Below are 23116 nucleotides of genomic sequence, written 5' to 3'. Positions count from 1 at the left end.
GTTTAAATGAAATACAATTTAATGTTGAATATAATTAAGGTTAAATTATGTCTTTGGTCCCAATTTTCGTAACAAAACATCAATTTGGTCATCTCAATTTTGTGTCTATTTTTTAAAAATTTGATACAATCAAGTCTTTTTCATTAATGGTGCCATAGTAGAGTTAAAAAGGTGCCGAATGGATATTTTTCTACAAAATATATATATATATATATATATATATATATATATATATATATATATATATATTATAGAATAATTTAACAATTTCTAATTTCTTCGGCGAAAAGAACTTCTGAAAGTTAAAGGTAATATGAATTATTTTTAATCTATTTATATATACTTCTTAAAGATATATCTATTTTTCATTTAATGTAAAATTATTTCTTTTAATATATATAAATTAGATTTTATAGACATTTTATCATTTAATGAATACAAGTAAATTTAGTAAGTAAAACCAAATACAGATTTTATTGAAAAAAATAGTAGAATTCTTTTAGTAAAGATCATATATCTAAAATTTGCAAAGAAAGATAAAAAAAAAATTATCTAAGCCATAAAATATAATTAACCACCTTTTTTTGGATTGAATCGTGAATTGGATTGTCACTAAACTATTCTTTACTCTCTTTTTCTCATTTATTTTCCACCATGTAGATATTGATATGTGTATGATTTCATTATATTTATCTCCTCCATAAACTTCCCTTTCGAAAAAGAATATGACTATAATTTTATTATATTTACATCCTCCACAAACTTCCCTTTCTGAAAAAAAAAAAGTTCTTGTTTTCTACCAAATAAATTTAGTTAAATTCATTTTCTTTATTTTTGTTTTCATTCATCCGAACAAACAAATAATTAATCGTGTAATATCTCAACGGACGGAAATTTGTGAACGAAAAATTATGATCTTATATCTTATCACAGCATTTAGGATTGTAATTTGTAAGTGATATAATATGGTTTGAATTATATATTGTGAATTGTGTATAGTATCATTATCTAAACAAGACTAAGAGTGTTATTTAATTTCACATTTATGTTTTGAGATACTTTATGTGTATTTTGTGAACTTAATGTTCCTAAATGATTTGTTGTTATAATAATTTTGAATATTTTAAATAACTTTCCATAACAATAAAATTTATTTATCATAAATTTGAAATGTAACTTAGATATTAAAATTAATTATTACAAATTTTAATGATAATATAAATTATATATTAAATTTTTTATTTATTAAAACTTTAGTTACATAAAATGTATTTATATTTAAATATATTTTTAGTTGCTTAAATTTTGTTACTTTGCTTTTAGTTCCATATTTTTGAATTTTAAATATTAATTTTTAATCCTCTATGCAGCTGTTATTAGTGAGAGTTAGAAAATTACAAAAATTACAACTTGATGATGTTTTTTAACCACTAAAACAATAAAGAATGAAAAGAATAAAAAGTTTCAACCTCATCTTTCATCGTCTCTTGTCATTAAATTATACTATATTTTAAACCATTCACGCGTTTCTATGAATTAAACATTTTTAGTTAAATTCATGTTTGATTTGGATACGTCTTTCCAAGATAGTTTTCGTGGGACACATTTTGTGAAGCAATGTTACGATCGGTTTCTCTAGTCAAGTCGTTGCAATGCTAATTTACTATATTTTCTTTATTTATCACAAAATGTCATTATATTATCAGATGACAAACTCCGATATCATCACACACTTCTATTAAATCATAACAAATTATTTCATTTCAATATTTAAGTTGTAAAGGCGGCATTAAATTAAAGATTTAGAAAAATAATTATCTTTTAGAATGATCTTTATTGCCCGTAAATGTATAAATATTTCAGATTAAAAAATAACAATTATTTATTTTAAAATTTAATATTTTCATTATTGCTTTATTTTTCAAAAATTATCTATCTCTATATATTTAAATAATTCAATAATGTGAAACTTTTGTGTGGATTTCAATTACTATAAGTAAACTTTCTCTCTTCTATGTTCATGTCATCCATCTTCACTCCTTCATTTCTCTTGTAATCATGAGAACATTTCCCTCTCAAAATGCAATCATTTTTGTATGGTTGTTACAAAAAGACATGCATGCTCTCTTCAACTTCAAGCAAGGAGTGAATGACCCATCATGGTCCACTGAAGTAGATTGTTGTGAATGGAAATGAGTAATGTGCAGTAACATCACAAGTAGAGTCATTGGAATCACTCTCACATCTTCTAAGTTACAGGGATGAAGAAGATAAATCACACTGCCTTACAGGTTCCATTCACCTCTCTTTATTGTTGATGGAGTTGGAATTTTTAGATTACTTGGATTTGACAAACAATGACTTCTTATTATTACAATTTGATTATCTACATAATCATAATTGTCACATAGCTACTTCTTCTCATCAGTGTGTCAACTCTTCAACTCTTCGTCATCTTGATCTATCACGTAACTGGAATCTTGTCATTAATAATCTTAGATGGCTCCCCTACATCTCCTCTGTAGAATATCTCAACCTCCGTCATATTGATCTTAGCATGGAAACTAATTGGCTTCAATCAGTGACTATGCTTCCATCACTTTCATACCTCAAGATGCGTTATTGCCAACTTAAAGACTTGAAATTGTCTCTTCAGTATGCTAATTTTACCAAACTACAATTTCTTAGTCTTTCAGCAAATGAATTTAACTCAGAGTTACCTAAGTGGTTATTCAATCTTAGTTCTGGCATTTATGATTTATACCTTAGCTCAAGTTCTTTAAAAGGATATCTACCTAAGGCTTTGTTAAATCTTCATGAACTGAAAGACTTGGCTTTGGATGACAATAACTTTGATGGACCCATTCCAGATTGGTTAGGTGAATTCAAGCATTTAGAAACTCTTGGTCTTGGAGATAACATGTTTTCTGGATCAATTCCCACAAATTTGGGAAATCTATCATCCTTAATTACCTTGGATGTTTCCTCAAATCCATTGACAGGAGTTGTGTCTGAGAGAAATTTAGCCAAATTGTCAAAATTAAAGTTATTGTATATAAACTCATATTCCACATTAACCTTTGATTTTGACTCCAATTGGATTCCATCTTTTCAACTTGAACAATTAGGTCTTGGGTTTTCAAATCCCAACCTTCCTGCGTGGTTGTACACACAACGATATATTGAAAGATTAGCTATTTTTGATTCATCATTTGAGGCTCCAGACAAATTTTGGAATTTACTATCAACAACGCCTGAAGTCCAAATAATAAACAATTTGATAGACGGTAACATGTCAAATGTGTTGTTGAACTCTACATTCATTGATTTATCATCGAATGGTTTGAAAGGTTGCTTGCCTCAATTATCACCAAATGTAGCATTTCTTTCATTGTCAAATAATTCGTTTTCAGGAGATATATCTCCCCTCTTATGTGGTCATAATGTGTCGAATGGGAAAAACAATTTGTTATTCTTGGACATATCATATAATAATTTATCTGGAGGGCTTACAAATTGTTGGAAGAATTGGAAATCTTTGATTGTTATTCACTTGGGAAGCAATAATCTATCAGGGAAGATACCTTCATTAATGGGTTTGTTATCTAATCTCACCTCACTCCATTTGCATGAGAATAAACTACATGGAGAGATTCCTCCCTCATTGAAAAATTGTGGCTCTTTATTGGTCTTTAATGTTCGCAATAACCACTTATCAGGAAACATTCCACATTGGATATCTCATGGTGTAATGGCTCTCCAATTAAGGTCCAATTATTTTACAGGTAAAATCCCTCCACAAATGTGCCAACTGTCTTCCCTCATTATATTAGATATTGCAAATAATGCCATCTCTGGACATATACCCAATTGTCTTGATAATATAAAAACCCTAGTTTTCAATAATGTTTCAGCCAGCAAACTTTGTTTTTTCTTTGCTTCTTCATATGAAGATGGTTACTTCGCTAATGACGACAATCTTGAATTGGTGACTAAAGGTCAAGTATTAGTATATGGAAACAATCTACACTTCATGACCTTAATTGATATGTCAAGTAACAATTTGTCTGGAACAATACCTCCACAAATGTTTAGTCTCATCGGATTGTACAAACATAAATATGGGAAAACAACTTTCAAAATATGAAGAATCCACTCAAGGGATCACAATTTGGTCAATGAATGATAAAAAGTTGTGCTTAAAAGATTGAACTGTCGTTTCACTTATGGCATGCATTTTCACTGGTGAGTGATTCTACAGAAGCATGGAGATAGAGGAAAGGAAGGTTAAGGGAAACTTAGCTGGTGCAAAGAAAAGTCTTCCGTGTGATAGTGTGGGTCCTTCTCTTTTTCAACCTCTCGCGTCCCTAATTTTCTTCTTTGTTTCTTTTGTCGCTCTCTCCTCATAACAGAGTATCTACCCTAATTTAACAAATTTTTGGGTATGGGTACGCTCCATGAGCTACAGAGGTAGTGCCAATAATTTTTTTCATCACTTGAATTAAATGTTTTTGAAATTAGTTAGGATTCAAATTTGTAATCAAATTTAGTCTCTAATTTTATAAATATGTGATTTTAGTTAATTTAATCAAATTTTATTAAATTTATTTGACATTCTAATTGTGTTTTATAATAATATTAGAGTTATTTATACATTTCTGTTTTAGCTAATAAATTATCATGAAACGCAATTAAAATATCAAATAAACTTAATAACTATTTTTAAAATGATTATATTTATGTATTTTTAAAGTTAAATTATTAAATTGAATCAAAATTTTAAATCGTAACTAATTTCAATTTTCACTAAAAATTATGATACCAAAAACATATTTAATTCTTATATTTTCTTTATTTTTAAGTTAACAATCGCATACCTTGTGGTGTTTTACGGACACCATGACACTAAAATATTCTAACCAAAAGGTAAAAGAGTTATGGTCCCCTTATTTTCATCCTTGCCCTCCTAAAGTCATTATTTTAATAACACTTATCGTACTAGATCCGATGTCTAAGTCAACTTTTGGTCTAATGACCTAAGACATTGAAGCTAAAACTACATGTATAAATTTTACATTTAAAAACAAAATAATTTGAAAACTTGGACCAAAGTAGATGAGAATAGTTGTTAAACTTGATGAATATATAGTTACGTTGAAAGTTTTGAATTTTGTAATAAAAGAAGAGGAAATATTGATCTTTTGACATCCTCCACAAACTTCCCTTTCGAAAGAAAATTAACCTAAATCGGAGCAAGTGTCTTCTCTTTTTTCCACACCTACTTTACACGGATCTGACTTTAATTTTGTTATTCATATCTTCCACAAACTTTCCTTCAAAAGAAAATATCATTTTCTTCTTTTTGCCAAATAAATCTAATTAAATTCGTTTTTTTATTGTTTTCATATCTTGCGGACAAACAAACAATTAATTCTTAGTATTACACGGATTTGATATTTCAACGGAAGGAAATTTGTGAACGAAAAATTTACATCATCTTATCTCTTTTCATAACAATTAATCAAAATCCCCAATATATAATTGTTACATTTTGGGGTGACAATGCGGGGCTAGCCCGTCCCGCCCCGCATACTTTATGCGGGCTGAAAACACTGGCTCGCCCTGCATACCCCTTGGTTCGCAGGCCCGCGGGCCGGTTCACTTTTTTTTTATAATTTTTTAAATTTTTTTTAAATTTTTATGATAAAACTTTAAGAAGTTCACAAAATTAAGTAAAGACTTTGGGGAATTAGATGATAAATTGATAATTCAACATTTTCATGATATTCAGACTATGACATACACAATGTATTCTTTAAATTTTAGCACATTAAAAATTACATAATATTTGTCTTTTCCAGTTATACAAGAATTTGAAACGTTAATGCAAGAGTCCACAAAAGAAGTAATTAATATACACAGTGCAAGTTTTTCTTTTTTTTAATTTTATGCGGGCTTGCGGGCCAGTCCGCACGGGCCGCGGGCATGCGGGCTCACTATCTTGGCCCGCCCCACGTTTTTTCTGCGGGCCCGCGGGCTAGACCCGCGGACCGGGCCCTAATTGCCATCCTTAGTTACATTCTTCGGTGAGATGTTGGTGTGGTCCAAACATGAAATGAATGAAAAATTGAATTAAATAATAGAAAAAAAAAAAGAAAATATATCAATTTTATCTATAATAATGTATAAAGATATTTTCTCTTCTGTGTTCGCAATTCATAATTTTAATTTTATCCTTATAATATAATTAATTGTTAAATTTTTAAAAATTAATAATGTTTTCTATAAGACTATGTATCTTCTCTTATTCTTTTTTTTCTATAATCATCGATAATTATTTTTTTCCGTTCATCTCATTTTATTTTTAATATAATATCATGCATATCTAAATATTGCATATACAGGCTGTCGCAACCGGAATCGCGACGGGAAGGCGAATCGAAAAAAGAAAACGGGTTTTTTAAAAAGATTGGGAGTCGCCACCACAGTTATTTTTGGAAAACTATGGAAAACCATAAAAATAAAGCAAGTCTGCGAAAAACCAGATTTTTGGATCCGGGAGTCGGTTACGCGTAGGGAAGGTGTTAGCACCCTACAGCGCCCGCCCGAAGGCGGTACCTTTAATTAAAAGTGCAAAGTTGATGTGGTTTTCGAAATATTAATTTTCCCCAAAAATAATGAGACAAACAATATTGAAAAGAAACAAAAAAAAAATTAATTTTTTGGGCCCGACAAGGATTGACCTTGGTCCTACGTATTCTCATTAAAAATGAGAAATCAGGGTTACGTAGTTCTTTAAAAGATATTTGGAAAACATTTAAAAAAAAAGATTTAATTTTTGGAGGTGAACCTGACAAGGACTGGCCTAGTTCCTACGTATCTCACAATGGAAAATCAAGAATCACGTAGTTCTTAAAAAGATATCTTGTTTAAAAACGTTGATGTTTTTGTATTTTGAAATTTTATATATTTTTTGGTGTTTTTGAATTATTTGAAAACATGTGTCATACGATGCGAGCGATCGGACAAACACTAAAAGGGAAAGAAAATTATTTTAGTATTTTTTAAATTATTTGGAAGAAAGTGTCACACGACGCGGGTGGTCGGTCAGACACAATAAAAATGAAAGAGAACCATTTTTTGATTTTTTTTCTATATTTTAATTTTTATAATGTTCAAATATAATTGTTTTCTTTTTTTAAAATAAAATAAATAAAAATAAATAAATAAATTTATAAAAGGATAAAAAAATTTAAGATGGATAAAAGTGGAAAACAAAAAAGTAAGGGTGCACGAGTAATTGGTGGGGTGCACAAAGCAAATACAACAACAAACCCAAAAATAATAGACAAATGCATGGGGTGCAGGAGTATCACATGTGGGAGGTGCGAGAAGTAACAGGTGGGGTGTGTGCAGTAAATAAAGGGGTGTGTTAAGGAAACACAAAATGGAGGTGCAGGAATTAAAAAAAGAGGGTGTACACGAAGGAGAGAAAGGAGGAGGGTGTGGTTGAGGTAAAAGAGAGGGTGCGTGTGGTAATGCAGTGATGAAGCCTGAAGCTCTTTTTCTTTCTTTTTCAAGAAAAACCCTAATTGAAAATAAAATTCATTCCCTCTACTACGGCAGCTCCTTCTTCTCGACCCAAGATCCTGTCGCCGCTCACCTCCATCACAGGGCAGGCCATGACCTGCATCGACGACGCCGGCCACCGTTGAAGGCCGTCGGCGTTCGCATTGCAGTTTTTTCCTTTAATTTTCCGCGCGCGCGAACGCTCCCTCAATCGCATCTTGTCCTCCAAACACGATTCACTCTCTCGCAAGCTTCGCGTGCCACCAGAGCCACCGGTGACGGCGCCAACCGCTGCCGAAAGCGTCGCCGGCCTCCGCTGCGTTCCAAGTCTCTCAGTCTTCTTCTCGCGCGAGTCACGCTAAGTCTGGAATCCACCTCGCGAGCCCCGCTGTCGCGCCCCCTGCTGTCGCGCCCCAACCGTGATTGAAGCCGCTGCTGCTCAGCTCGTTCGAAGTCCGACTCGCTGGCGACATTGCCGTCGGCGATTTCTCTTTCTTCTCTGTTTCTCTGTTCTGGAATTTGGATTTTTGGGTCTTGAGACGCCAAGGTTTGGTGTGTTGTGAAAACGTTAGAGCGGTCGCTAATGATAGTGAATCTGTTTTTTTATTTTTTTTATTTTTATTTTGATTTTTTATGCAGGTGAATGTGAAAATGATGATGGAGGAATCTTGTGTTTGTGTTGTGCAGAAAAAATGGGGGTGGAGTGAAAATGAAAGGATGCGTGGACTACGAAGGATGATGGAATGCAGTGTGTGAGTACTGCTTTTGGGTCATGTTTTATTTTTTATTTTTATGCACGTGTGACGAGAAAGTTAGTGAAAATGTGCTCTGCAGAATATAACTGTTGGTGAAATGTTTGGGTTTTGGTTTGGCAATTTTCAGTATTCATTCGGACAACAGTAACACCAAACAAGAACATATCTTAAAAAACAAACATTGTGCTCTGTTCTTTACTGTACCAGGTGCGATGGGAATAAAAAATGAATAAGAGATATAACCATGCTCATTTCAAACCATCTAACTTTAATATCAAATTAACATAAGCTCTAATTCATACATCAACAACAACATCAAGTCGTCACGGTAACGGTAACTTAATGCACTAACAACAGCTTTGTTTCTGTTTCCAAATTTGACTCCTTCTCTCCCTCACTTATCTCTTGTGCCCTCTCCCCTATCAGATAGTAACAAAAAAAAGACCCCTCTCCTTATGAATCTTCCCCTTTTTATTATGTAACCCTCTACACCTTCCAATTTCGAAATTTGGGACAAGGCTGAGAGCAGATGTTGCTTCCTGCTCCTTCAGCCATCATCACCATGCTACATGCCCTTCCCAATACAAAACCATGATAGCATAGCATGCATGGGTCTGACAGAAGAGAGACCTTACGTTACCTGTTTCTTTCCCCTTTCCCTTCTCTCTTTTTTCTTTCTTTTTTTTTTCTTTTTTTTTTCTTTTTTTTTATCTTTCTTTTTTATTAAACTAGAATGAGAAACTTAAAACAAAAATGGAGCTGTAATAATGGAAAGAAAAATAATGTAATAATCAAAATAATAAGTCCAAATAAACAAATAAAAAAAACTAAAATAAATAAAAAAAATAATAAAAAAATAAATAGATAATTATTTTTTCCTCAAACTAAAACATATTTTTTTCTTTTCTTTTTTTAATTATTTACTTATTTATTCTTCTCAATTGAACTTTAATTAATTAATTTTTTTTATTATTTTGATCATTGTTACCCGGACGAAATTGAGTGTTGACACAGGCACTATCGCATATGTGTATGTTTAAGCTGATACTTTTTAAAATAAGTTGAAAATCAAAACATAAATATTTTGAAAGAGTGAGAACCATCTATAACAATTATGGAAAGATCAAGACTTTTAAAGACGATTTTTGAATATTATTATATTAAATATTGTTAAAAGTTAAAAGAATCAACAATGGGTCGAAACCATCGTCAAAAGTTCACCATAAAACAACAATTTTATCTACTACCAACCGTTAAAAGTTAAAGAAAAAACAATAATTACATTACATTATATATTCAAAATTAATGTAGTAGTAGGGTTTTTCTTAAAATAGACTTATAATTCTATTTAAAGTGAGTAAGAGTTTTAGGATAATATTGAAATATAATGGTATGGGAGTGAGTAAAGAAATTGAATAAATATTAAACTTGTAAATAAGACATTACGTTAAAGATTTTTAAAAACATCTTTTATAATAATCTTACCCTCTGAAAGCATAATTATTTCGGATTAAAAATAATTATTATTTCTTTTAAGATTGAATATTTTCATTATTATATTTTTTTTAAATATCTTAAATATATATATATATATATATATATATATATATATATATATATATATATATATATATATATATATATATATATAATACCCTCAATATATTATTACGTAATGTGAAACTTTTAATAGACTCCAATTACTATAAATAAAGTTTGTTTCCATTATGTTCAAGTCATCCATCCTTGCTCACACCTTCATTTCTTTTGTAATCATGAATATATCTCCTTTTCAAAAAGCTATCATTTTTTCATGGTTGTTGTGTGGAACCATGTTCAACACAGGCTTCTGCAACATCAATATTCGTTGCAACCAACAAGACATGCATGCTCTCTTCAACTTCAAGCAAGGAGTCATAGATTCATCAGGTGTACTTTCTTCATGGTCCGCTGAAATAGATTGTTGTAAATGGAATGGAGTAATGTGTAGTAACATCACAAGTAGAGTTACTCGAATCACTCTCCCATGTTCTTCAACTATTCAAAGTTACACAGATCAAGAAGACAAAACGCATTGTCTTACAGGTTCCATTCACCTCTCCTTGTTGTTAGTGGAGTTGCAATTTTTAGATTACTTGGATTTGGGAAACAATGACTTCTTAGAATTACAATTTGATTATCTACATAATCATAATTGTCACAATCTATCTATACTTACTTCTCCTCTTCGATGTGTCAACTCTTCAACTCTTCGCCATCTTGATCTATCATTTAACTCGAATCTTGCCATCAATAGCCTTCAGTGGCTTCCCTATATCTCCTCTTTGGAGTATCTTAACCTCCGTTCTATTGATCTTAGCAAGGAAACCAATTGGCTTCAATTAGTAACTATGCTTCCATCACTTTCATTCCTCCATTTGCGTAATTGTCAACTTAAAGACTTGAGTTTGTCTCTTCGGTATGCTAATTTTACTAAACTCGAATTTCTTAGTCTTTCTGCAAATGAATTTAACTCAGAGTTACCTAAGTGGTTATTCAATCTTAGTTGTGATATATATTATTTATACCTTAGATCAAGTTCTTTAAAAGGACATCTACCTAAGACTTTGTTAAATCTTCGAGAAATCAAAGCCTTGGTATTGGATGAAAATAACTTTGATGGACCCTATTAAAGTATAATGCAAATTCTAGAAGAATCTAGAAAAATATAAGATAAAGTTGTTGAAATGTAAAGAAACTTCTAGAGTATTGGAGAAAAGCCTAGGATAGAAAGAAAAATCAAGAACATTCAACTATGTAGAAAAATCTAGAAGTATTTGCATTAGTTCTAGCTAGAAGTTTCTAGAATAATCTATGGGTCTATAAATACCCATGTATCCTACCATTTGTAACATGAAGAACAACTAACACAATATCCAATACAACTACTCTCAACTACAAAATACACTTCTCCAACTATTACTTTCACACTCTACTATCCACACATTTTCTCTATCCCTTCAACTATCCCTTTAACAACCTTAAAATACTAACAGTGGTACCAGAGCTACGTTCGATCATTTATTGGGCGTAGAAAAATTACTCTATTACTTCCAAAACCTTCCTTCTATACTTCCAAAAGAAGAGAGTTTTTTTCTCTTAATCTATGGCTTCTAACATTGTTCACTTTTCTTCAGTCCCCCTACCAATTTTTACTGGTGAAAATTTTGACCTTTGGAAACTCAAACTAAAGACATATTTTATCTCACAAAAATTGTGGGATATTGTTCAATCTGGTTATACAAAACCAGATAATATTGAGACTCTATCTGAGGAGGAACGGAAAAAGTTAGAAGATTCTGAACAAAAGGATGCCCAAGCATTATTTGTTCTTCAACAAGCTGTGGGAGAAACTATCGCCAGGAGGATCATGGATGCAGAAACTGCAAAAAGGGCATAGGATATTTTGGAAGAAGAATTTGAAGGCAATGAACAGGTACGCTCCGTTAAACTACACTATCTAAGAAGAGAATTTGAGACCATCAGGATGAAGGAATCTAAGACCATTGAAGAATACTATGGAAGAATAAAAGAAATAGTGAATAAAATGAAGCTATATGGAAAAGAAATTAAGGAAAAAAGAGTGGTAGAAAAAATTCTTATCACTCTCAGAGAAATATGATTCCATAGTAGCTTCCATAGAAACTTCCTCGGATCCATCTTCTCTATCGATAAGTAAATTAGTTGGTCTCCTTGGAGCGCACGAAGCAAGATTAAATAATCGTGCTGATACAAATTCAGTCGAAAATGCTTTCCAATCAAAGCTCAAATTACAACCCAAAAGGAGAGAAGAAGAAGAAAAGAAAAATATTGAAGAATATTCTAGAAGCAAAGATTCTAGAAATTTCTCTGGAAGCAAGAAAGATAAATATCCTCCGTGTGGCATTTGCAATAAGTCAAGTCATGCAGAAAAAGACTGTTGGCATCGTGGGAAGCCAATATGTCATTATTGCAAGAAGCCTGGACATGTGGAGAAATATTGTCGTAATAAAAATAAGCATCAAACAAACTTTACTGAAGAACATAATCAGGAGCAAGGTTTATTCTATGCCAATCAAGAATCTCATAGTGGAGAAGGAAAATGGTACTTGGACAGTGGATGCAGCAATCACATGGCCAAATATCAAAGTATCTTCAAAGACATTGATAAATCTGTCAATGTCAAAGTTCGACTTGGAAATGGCGCCACAGTGGAGTCTCAAGGCAAAGGAACTGTCATGGTGGAGACAAAGAAAGGTACGAAATTCATCAAGGACGTTTTACTAGTTTCCAATCTTAAAGAAAATCTTTTAAGTATTGGCCAAATGATGAAGAATGGGTATTCTCTTCACTTTGAGAAAGATACATGCAAAATTTATGACAGTAGAAGGTTAGAAATTGGTGAAGTAAAAATGGAGAAGAGAAATAGAAGCTTTCCCATAAGCTTCAAACCTGGAACTAATATTGCCATGAAGGCGGAAGTTGATGACTCATGGCTTTGGCATAGAAGATTCGGCCACTTCAACACACATGCCTTAAAGCTTCTAAATCAAAAAAACATGATGAGGGATCTTCCTTACTTGAAGGAGAATAATGAATCATGCGAAGGATGTCTTCTCGGTAAGCAACACCGATTACCATTCTCAACAGACAAAGCATGGAGAGCAAAAGACTTACTAGAATTAATCCACATCGATGTTTGTGGACCAATGAGGACGCCTTCACATCACAACAATAGGTACTTCATCCTTTTCATTGATGACTTCTCTAGAATGACATGGGTCTATTTCTTAAAGGCAAAGTCAGAAGTCTTCGGAATATTCAAGAAATTCAAGGCTCTTGTCGAGAAACAAAGTGGAAAACAGATAAAAGTACTTAGAAGTGATCGTGGAAAAGAGTACACAACTCGTGAGTTTGACAAATTCTGCAAAGATGAAGGCATAGAACGACAACTTACAGTCGTATATACTCCACAACAAAATGGTGTTTCAGAGAGAAAGAATCGCACAGTCATGGAGATGGCGAGATCAATGTTGAAGGAGAAAGGACTACCAAATACATTTTTGTCTACCTACTCAATAGATGTCCTACTAAAGCAGTCCAAGACAAAACTCCAATCGAAGCCTAGAGCGGTAAGAAACCATCAGCTAAACATCTAAGAGTATTTGGATCTGTTTGCTATATTCATGTTCCAGACCAAAAGAGACACAAACTAGAAGACAAGACCGTACGAGGCATCTTCTTGGGATATAGTACACAATCCAAAGGCTACAGAGTCTATAATCTTCAAACAAAGAAGCTAACTATCAGTAGGGACATTGAAGTAGATGAAAGTTCTACTTGGAACTGGGAATAGGAACAAATTGAGAGGAAGACAATATACATGCCCAACAATCAACCAACTACAAGCCAAGAAGATAATGATCAAGATACCATTATAACTCTAGAATCTCTTGCAACTCCAACATCAATTCAAGATCAAGAAGAATCATCGCCTGAATCCACTCTGAGACGAATCAGATCTCTAACAGACATCTATGAATCTTGCAACTTGGCCATACTAGAGCCTGGAACCTTTGAAGAGGCCGCAAAACAAGAAGAATGGGTCAAGGCAATGAAAGAAGAGATAAAGACAATAGAGAAAAATAACACTTGGTAGCTAGCAGACTGTCCAAAAGATAAAGATATCATCGGAGTTAAGTCGTTCTTCAAGACAAAGTTAAACCCTGATGGTACCATACACAAACACAAGGCAAGGTTGGTAGCTAAGGGTTATTCACAACAACCTGGAGTAGACTACAATGAGACATTTGCTCCAGTTGCTCGACTAGACACAATAAGAACTCTAATAGCCCTTGCAGCACAAAAAGGATGGAGCATCTACCAATTAGACGTCAAGTATGCATTCCTCAATGGTGTTCTTGAAGAAGAGATCTATATAGAGCAACCACCAGGATTTGTGGTTAAAGGCCAAGAAGCCAAAGTGTTGAGATTAAAGAAAGCTTTATATGGCCTAAAACAAGCTCCTCGTGCATGGTACAGCAGAATCGATCAATATTTCACCAATCAAGGATTCAGGAGGAGCAAGAGTGAGCCTACACTATACATCAAGACACAAGGTCAGCATACTCTTTTACTCTCTCTATATGTAGATGATCTTATTTATACTGGAACCAACACAAAGATGTTGATGGAGTTTAAAGAAGATATGATGAAGACCTTTGAGATGACTGATCTTGGCTTGATGAGTTATTTCCTCGGCATAAAGGTAAGTCAAAGAGATGATGGAATATTCATCTCACAAAAGAAATATATAGAAGATTTGCTGAAGAAATTTAAGATGTACGGGTGCAAACCTGTAAGCACACCACTAGTGACGAATGAGAAACTACAAAAAGTGGATGGAGCACCAGAAGCCGATGCATCTCGATACAGGAGTCTAGTTGGAAGTCTACTTTATCTGACGGCTACACGACTAGAAGATCAAATTGCAGATATCTTCACAAAGGCCTTACCAAGACCAAGATTTGAACTACTACGCACTATGCTTGGAGTTACCGAATTTGCATCAAGGAGGAGTATTAAAGTATAATGCAAATTCTAGAAGAATCTAGAAAAATATAAGATAGAGTTGTTGGAATGTAAAGAAACTTCTAGAGTATTGGAGAAAAGCCTAGGATAGAAAGAAAAATCAAGAACATTCAACTATGTAGAAAAATCTAGAAGTATTTGCATTAGTTCTAGCTAGAAGTTTCTAGAATAATCTATGGGTCTATAAATACCCATGTATCCTACCATTTGTAACATGAAGAACAACTAGCACAATATCTAATACAACTACTCTCAACTACAAAATACACTTCTCCAACTATTACTTTCACACTCTACTATCCACACATTTTCTCTATCCCTTCAACTATCCCTTTAACAACCTTAAAATACTAACAGACCCATTCCAGATTGGTTTGGTGAATTCTACCATTTAGAAACTCTTAGTCTTAGTGACAACATGTTTTCTGGATCCATTCCCATAAATTTGGGAAATCTATCATCCTTAATTATCTTAGATGTTTCTTCAAATCGATTGACTAGAGTCGTGTCTGAGAGAAATTTAGCCAAATTGTCAAAATTAAAGGATCTGGGTATATACTCGTATTCCACATTAACTTTTGATTTTGACTCCCAATGGATTCCACCTTTTCAACTTGAAAGACTAACTCTTGGGTTTTCAAATCCCAACCTTCCTACGTGGTTTTATACACAACAATCTATTGAAAGTTTAACTATATGTGAATCAACATTTGAGGCTCCAGAAAAATTTTGGAATTTTGTATCAAGAGTGACTGAAATCCGATTGGAAGACAATTTGATAGATGGGAACATGTTAAATGTGTTATTGAATTCTTCATTCATTTATCTATCATCGAATGGTTTGAAAGGCTCCTTGCCTCAATTATCACCAAACGTGGTCATCGTCTTGTTATCAAATAATTCATTATCAGGGGACATGTCTCCTCTCTTGTGTGATCATAAGATGTTGAATGGGAAAAACAATTTGTTGTTCTTGGACATATCATTGAATAATCTATCTAGAGGACTTACAAATTGTTGGAAGAATTGGAAATCTTTGGTTGTTATTCACTTGGGAAGCAATAATCTCTCAGGCAAAATACCTCCATCAATGGGCTTGTTATCTAATCTCACCTCACTCCATTTGCATGAAAATAAACTACAAGGAGACATTCCTCGCTCATTGCAAAATTGTCGTTCTCTTTTGGTCTTTAATGTTCGCAATAACCAATTATCTGGAAACATACCACATTGGATATCTCATGGTGTAATGGCTCTCCAATTAAGGTCCAATCATTTTACTGGTAAAATCGCACCACAAATATGTCTATTATCTTCCCTCATTGTATTGGATATAGCAAATAACGCAATCTCTGGTTATATACCCAATTGTCTTAGTAATATCAAAACCTTACTTTTCAACAATGCTTCAGTCGTCACAGGAATCGCGACGGGAAGGCGAACTGAAAAAAAAAACGGGTTTAAAAGAGATTTGGAGTCGCCACCATAGTTATTCTGGAAAACTACGGAAAACCATAAATAATAAGACAAGTCTGCGAAAAACCTGATTTTGGATCCGGGAGTCGGTTGCACGTAAGGAAGGTGTTAACACCCTACAGCGCCCGCCCAAGGGCGGTACCTTTAATTAAAAACGCAAAGTTGATGTGATTTTCAAAATATTAATATTCCCCGAAAATAATAAGACAAAAATGCTAAAAAGAAACAAAAAATATTTTTTAATTTCTTGGGCCCGACAAGGATTGACCTTGGTCCTACGTATTCTCATTAAAAATGAGAAATTAGGGTTACATAGTTCTTTAGAAAAGCTTGTTTGTTTAAAAGAAACGATGTTTTTTATATTTTGGAATTTTATATTTTTCTGTATTATTTTTTTTACTTGAAAAATACGTGTCACGCGATGCGAGCGGTCGGACAGACACCAAAAGGAAAGAAAATTATTTTGGTATTTTTGAAAATGAGTGTCACGCGGTGCGAGCGACCGGACAGACACAATAAAGTGAAAGAAAATATTTTTCATTCTTTAGATTTTCTATTTTTTTTTTGGACAAACCTTTCAGCACGTCAATATGATTTCCATGAATTAAACTTTTTGAAAGGTATCGACAATCAGTCTTGGATCTGTGTGGGCTTTATTATGCTTGTATCGTGGTCAAGGCTAAGCGTATGAAAGGAAATGTGGATAGTAAAAACTCAAAAAGATGTGATGGTATCTTGGAAGAATGATCTTTGAATAATGATGCATCATAAATTCATTTGTCTCTTATGTGTTCAGCATTTCTCCTTTTTTCTAACATCGATCCTCCTTCTTTTTCTTCTTGATGTAACCAAATCATCATCATCATTTTTTTTTTGTCTTTTTCAAACTTTTTGATTCTCATGGATTTTTTTATTGGTGAACCGTTTGTCAAACAAAAGTGCAAATCATCAATGTGAGGTGAACCTTGTTCGAGGTAATTTGAAAGAAAAATATTTGCTCTTTTAAGTCTCAAAGGGGTAACAAAGGTTCACATTTTGTGTTTTATGATAAAGAAACATGGCCACACATCATTTTCAAAATATGATTATTTTCTCTTTCAAGAAGTTTCAACTCATTAAGAAAATTGGTTCATGTTACAGGTTGTCCCTTACTTTTATTCTTGTCTTTTTTTTTGCCTAAACCACCCTTTCAGGTCTTCAGTCTAGCAGACATTTTTTATTTTTTATTTTCATGCTAAGAGATTTGCTCGCAGTCTATCCAGGCCAGTGTGCCCATTTTATGTTGATCCTCCATGAAATTCAAAATGTAGGTTTTATGGTGGAAATGTAATGAAAGAGGATAGTTTGAAATTCTCATGTTATGTAGATTAGACAAATGCTTCAAAAGATATGATATCAAACATTATATATTCATTCAACCTACTACTGATTTGACCAAAGCATTTTTTTTTTGCCAAAACTGTTTTTTTGGTTTTCAGTCTAGCAAACTTTATTTTTTTTTCATTTTCTTTTTTTTTAATGATTTTTTTTTGTCTCAATGGATTCAAGGACCACCCCACAAGTGTAGACAAGGATAAACTTAGAAAATCTACCAACTCTAAAGGTTTATGTTTATCAACTTGGGTAATGTCAATGTTGATAGGGCAAATCCTTCATTGTAGGGAAGCCGAAGGATGAACTGTTTCAAACCATGCGCACACGAACGTCTGAAAAGAAAAAGTCAAGTCGTTATTCTTGGTTAAACATTTGTCTCCAGAAAAGCGTGGCACCCCATTATTCTCTTCTTCTTTTTTTTACGAAGTGAATTTGATGATTCGCGAGAAAAACAAGTGACTTAAAATGTGACAAACTTTTTTATTTCCTTCCTCTCTTTTGCAAAGTCTGCGTGATATGGATTAAAAAAAACTATGTACATGCCACTATGACTAAAAACAACAATTGCAACGCAAGTTTGTGCCCAAGAGGCACTTACTCACTTGTATGTCGATGCGATTAAAGAGTACCATGCATGACATGCAACTAATTGAAAAAAAAACCTATATGAGATGTAATGCATGTGCCTCAAGAGGCATTTATTCCCATGATATGATGATGAAATGTGATACAATTATTTGAAAACACCATGCATGATATGCAGAATGACATAATGAAATGCATGAATGCAGAGTGACATAATGAAATGCATGTTTATGCGTCAAGAGGCGCTTATTTTCATAAGATGTGATGTATGATATAAAAATGCTATGCATGATTGTGCCTCAATAGGCACTTATTCACATGTACATTATGCACACCACAAGATGATGATTAAAGCAAGTAATCTCCCTTTGTGCTTAATAGAGGTTTGGCGCTTAAGGTCTAGGGTGAAGTACATGCGCTCCCCGGGATGGTTCCCTAAACTTAAGGATCAAGGTCACTAGAGCTTTGACCCACTTCATGATATTTCCCACAATAGTTGGTATACAACAAAGAGTGAGAGTACCAAGGAAACAAGCAAACTCTAGTTGGGGTTCTCACAATGACCACTTGGGAAGTTCATCCACTGTGGCACTGCTACACATTCCCCTCTAATTCTAAGTTACACAGACCCGGGTATAGGGCCCCACTCATGATATGCACAATGTGTGTGTGAAGGGAGAATGATGCATACCCAAACCCCCACCTGCAAAACAACCAAAAAATTTCCCAGGCAAGTAGAGCAATTCCAAAACATTTATCAACATAAGCAAAAATAATTAACACACAATTTACCCAAAAAGAAATTATATACAAACACATATGAATACAAGAATATACAAATAAAAGAAGGGGGAAAGAAAACATTAGAAAAAATCACATCAAGTGTGCATATCTAATTAAATGGCTTGACTCTCTAGAATTCCCAGTGGAGTCGCCAGCTGTCGCAACCGAAATCGCGACGGAAAGACAACCCAAAAAAGAAAACGGATTTAAAAAAGATTTGGGAGTCGCCACCGTAGTTTTCCAGAATAACTATGGTGGCGACTCCAAATCTCTTTTAAACCCGTTTTCTTTTTCAATTCGCCTTCCCGTCGCGATTCCGGTTGCGATACTTCATTTAACAAACTTTGTTTTTACATTCCTTCATATGGTGGTCGTTACACCTTCATAGATGAATATCTTGAATTGGTTACTAAAGGTCAAGTATTAGAATATGCAAAAAACCTGCACTTTATGACCTTAATTGATATGTCAAGTAACAACTTGTCTGGAATAATACCGCCAGAAATGTTTAGTCTCATCGGCTTGTCCTCCTTGAATTTATCCCACAATAAATTAGTAGGAAAAATACCAAATGAGATAGGAAACATGAAAAACTTAGAGTCCCTTGATTTTTCATTAAACCAACTTGGTGGTCAAATTCCTCAGAGCTTGTCCAGCTTGTCCTTTTTGGGTTACTTGAACCTATCATTCAACAATCTAACAGGAGAAATACCATCAGGCACACAACTTCAAGGGTTCACTACACTTAGTTACATGGGAAATCATGCTCTTTGTGGACCTCCACTTACCAAAATGTGCGTTCAAGATGATAATCATAAAGACACAAAACTTGTAGATGAAGATGGAAATCAATCTATGTTTCTGGCATGGTTTTACATCGGAATTGAATCTGGATTTGTAACTGGCTTTTTGGGAGTTAGTTGTGCCATTCTCTTAAACAAAAAACTAAGGCATGCTTACTTCAAGTTTCTTTATTCTTTGAGAGATCGATTTCGTGCCATGTGATTATCAACGTGAATCTCTTCCATAGGTCAAGCAAGTTATAAAATAATACTGGTGAGTGAAAAAACTTTTTGTTAAAAAATTTATTTCAATTTATGTTTACATAGTATGTTCTTCACAATTAGTAAAACATACATTAATTGTTCATTTATTTTTTAATTTTTATTGTAAATTATTCTTTATATATTGCTTTGAATTGCATTAATATTTATATCCAACTTATTTACAAATATATATAAATATATATGAATTCAGTTTAGAAGAAAACCAGATGAGTTTTCTCATCTCACATATGTCATAGTAGTATCTTAGCTTTTAACTTTTAATTTTTTATTTTTGTAAAATATTTTATCCTTCAATTTGCTTTTCTAATCTTCAATTTTTATTTATCGAAAGTCGAAAAAATTGTAAGAAAAATGAAAATATATTAAAATAATGGAAAGAAGAAATATCAATTTAAGATATTTTATAGTGTATTAATATTTTTTTTAAAATTGCAAAATTATATACAATGAAACCTTGCCAATTAATTTAATTATTCTAATATAAATTCTTTCATTATCTTATATCGTAGGTATTTTTCATTCGTCAAAAGAGAACGAGTCATCAAGCGTAGGAGAAGAGAACATGGGGGTATAGTTCTTATAAACAATGTCAGCAAGATGAACTTAATATTTAAATTTTGTTATTATTAATAATTTGTGTATTTTGTTTTTTTCTTTAAGTTACAGTGATGGTTTCCTACTTTATCTTTTATTTTTCCTTTGTTCTAACAACTATGTAAGCGTGTTGATCTTCGTAGCATTTAAGTGAGATAAGTATATGCTGTATGTTTTATATAGTAAAAGTGGATCGTCCCATGAAATATGCATAGGACTTTACGTCATTTCAACTAATTTATATTCTATTATTAATTGCAAAATTTTTGTCATTCTACTGTCATCACCATATAGAAATAAAATATTGGTTACTTCAAATTAAAATATGCTGCTGCATCATCCATCTTCAACCTCAATCTTCAACCCATTCATCATTTTTTCATTCTCCAAATACTTATTAACAGCACCAGGCACCCTCACCAAACAGATTTTTCACTTAGGGCACCTACACAATTTATCTTCTCCTTCACTCATCACCACAGGGGCCTCACCTCCATCTTTGCATTTTTCTTCTTCGTCATCGACACCTCAACACCAATCATTTTACACAACTCATCACCATTTTCATTTCTCAAGACCTCCACTCCATCAAACCCATCGACAATTCCCATATCATTTTCTTTTATCCAGAGACACTAAGACCAGTTGCACACACTAGATGCGAGAGGTACTCGTGGTCAACAGGAGGTAGATGATTCCGCTGCTTGGTCTTCTTGGGCTGAACTTCCTGTCCTTCTTGGACTTTTTTTAGGGATACGGCCCATATACTTGTGGGTCTTTAAATTTCTATATGATTTCAGTAAACTGTATAACTTGTTTCTTGATGGGTATTATTGTGTGCCTTGAATAGTAAAGAGTTATGTTTAAACTCTAGGACTGTTATGTTATATTATAATTGTGTGATGCTTATTTTAATTACGTTGATTAATTAAATGGAATGTTATACTTAACATCTTTATACTTATTTTAATACTTATCTATTAATAATTCTTTTATGAAACAACAAATTTTGACTCTGTTTTCCTTTATTTATTAACTAATTTGAATAACATATAAATTCACTTCATTTTTTCTAATTATCAATTGCTACTTTACAAACTTCCAACAACAAAATATAATTAAATTAAATTATATTTAACAATATACTTATGTATTTCTTAAAATTATTTTCTCAAAAATTTACAACAATTATAAATTATTACTACATTAATTAATTTTACCTTATTTTATCTTTTCTTAATTTAGTGTTTTTTCATCTTCCAATTGTAAATAATTCAAAAAAAAAAAAATTCAACTCATGCTACCTCTCTAATTTTATTCTCAAAAGGTGCTCCGTCAGAAAAAAAAATAAAAAATCGGTAGGGGACACATTTTTTCAACAAAGTTTCAATCGCTTTTTTTATAGTCAAGTCGTTGAAATCCTAATTAACTGTGTTTTCTTATTTAACACAAAATTTCATCATATTATCATAGGGCAAACTCAAATATCATCAACTTAAACCCAGTAGGAGATGAACTTTACGTTGTTTTATTTTTTTATATTCTTCATAAAATTACTAGAATTATTTTTCTTAATATTGGTGATTTAACATAATTTACAGTAGCGTATACGTGTGAAGCCTTCAAATGAATTATTTAAAGAATAAAGAATAAGCAATCAATAAATTATGTTTGATTTGAAAGGTTTTTCCAAAATGGTTATCGTGGGCGTAGGGGACACATTTTGTAAATCAACGTTATAGTCAAGTCGTTGCTTTAAATAAACAAAGTTTTCTGATAATAGATATGGTATCACGAATTGATCACAATTACACTTCTTTGTGAAGACTTTTGAATCCAATGCAAAAGTTTTCATGCTGATTTATAATTTGGACATTTTTCTTTCAAAATAATATTTTTTAGCAATAAATCTCTGTTTTTTATTTTTGAATTTAATTTAATTGTGAACTTCTTTTTTCTCAATAAGATATAATAGACATACAAAGTTTACAACTTTATTTCAATGTCTTTTTTTAAGGTTATAAATATTCGATTATGATAATTGATTTCTATTAGACCGACACAAATACAAATAGTAACTTCACTCTCAACTAATCATAATAATTAAAATTTCATTATATGTAACCGTTAATATTATATTACCAAGTCTTAAGACTTTTAATGCAACAAATTGTAATTTATTTTTTACAATAATTCATTTGATATTTTTAATTAAAATTTTAGATAATTTCATAAAATTTATTAACATAAATGTTAACAAAGTTTTGAAATTCTTCATTTATATTCTAAGATTTAAAAAATGTC

General features: G+C 32.4%; 2 protein-coding genes and 1 long non-coding RNA gene across 3 annotated transcripts; all 3 read left to right on the top strand.

Moving 5' to 3' along the window:
- Positions 1 to 2225: 2225 nt before the first annotated feature.
- On the top strand, positions 2226 to 4147 carry LOC146884045 (uncharacterized). Its single transcript, XM_085665638.1, has one exon. The coding sequence runs from the start codon at positions 2318 to 2320 to the stop codon at positions 4145 to 4147; it is 1830 nt and encodes a 609-aa protein (XP_085521764.1). The 5' UTR covers positions 2226 to 2317.
- A 3373-nt stretch (positions 4148 to 7520) lies between these two features.
- On the top strand, positions 7521 to 8503 carry LOC114164506 (uncharacterized). The gene is made up of 2 exons (XR_014984137.1): positions 7521 to 8116; positions 8209 to 8503. It is a non-coding gene; the product is annotated as an uncharacterized LOC114164506 (long non-coding RNA).
- A 1596-nt stretch (positions 8504 to 10099) lies between these two features.
- On the top strand, positions 10100 to 20156 carry LOC146884044 (receptor-like protein EIX2). The gene is made up of 3 exons (XM_085665637.1): positions 10100 to 10985; positions 15290 to 16345; positions 19486 to 20156. Exons 1-3 carry the CDS (start codon positions 10100 to 10102, stop codon positions 20154 to 20156), a joined length of 2613 nt encoding a protein of 870 aa, XP_085521763.1.
- Positions 20157 to 23116: the final 2960 nt, after the last annotated feature.

This window comes from Vigna unguiculata, chromosome 8, assembly GCF_037176805.1.
Source record: "Vigna unguiculata cultivar grain cowpea cultivar isolate G323 ecotype 2 chromosome 8, ASM3717680v1, whole genome shotgun sequence".
Taxonomy (NCBI): domain Eukaryota; kingdom Viridiplantae; phylum Streptophyta; class Magnoliopsida; order Fabales; family Fabaceae; genus Vigna; species Vigna unguiculata.
Note: the sequence above shows the minus strand (reverse complement) of the source record. Positions and strands in the feature narration are given on the sequence as shown.

Excerpts from the sequence above, each read along its gene's own strand:
- LOC146884045 (XM_085665638.1), top strand. The coding sequence starts at position 2,318 with ATGGAGTTGGAATTTTTAGATTACTTGGATTTGACAAACAATGACTTC.
- LOC146884044 (XM_085665637.1), top strand. The coding sequence starts at position 10,100 with ATGAATATATCTCCTTTTCAAAAAGCTATCATTTTTTCATGGTTGTTG. Across the intron at positions 10,986-15,289 it reads GGATGAAAATAACTTTGATG|GACCCATTCCAGATTGGTTT; the intron begins GACCCTATTAAA and ends AAAATACTAACA. Across the intron at positions 16,346-19,485 it reads ACTTTTCAACAATGCTTCAG|TTAACAAACTTTGTTTTTAC; the intron begins TCGTCACAGGAA and ends GCGATACTTCAT.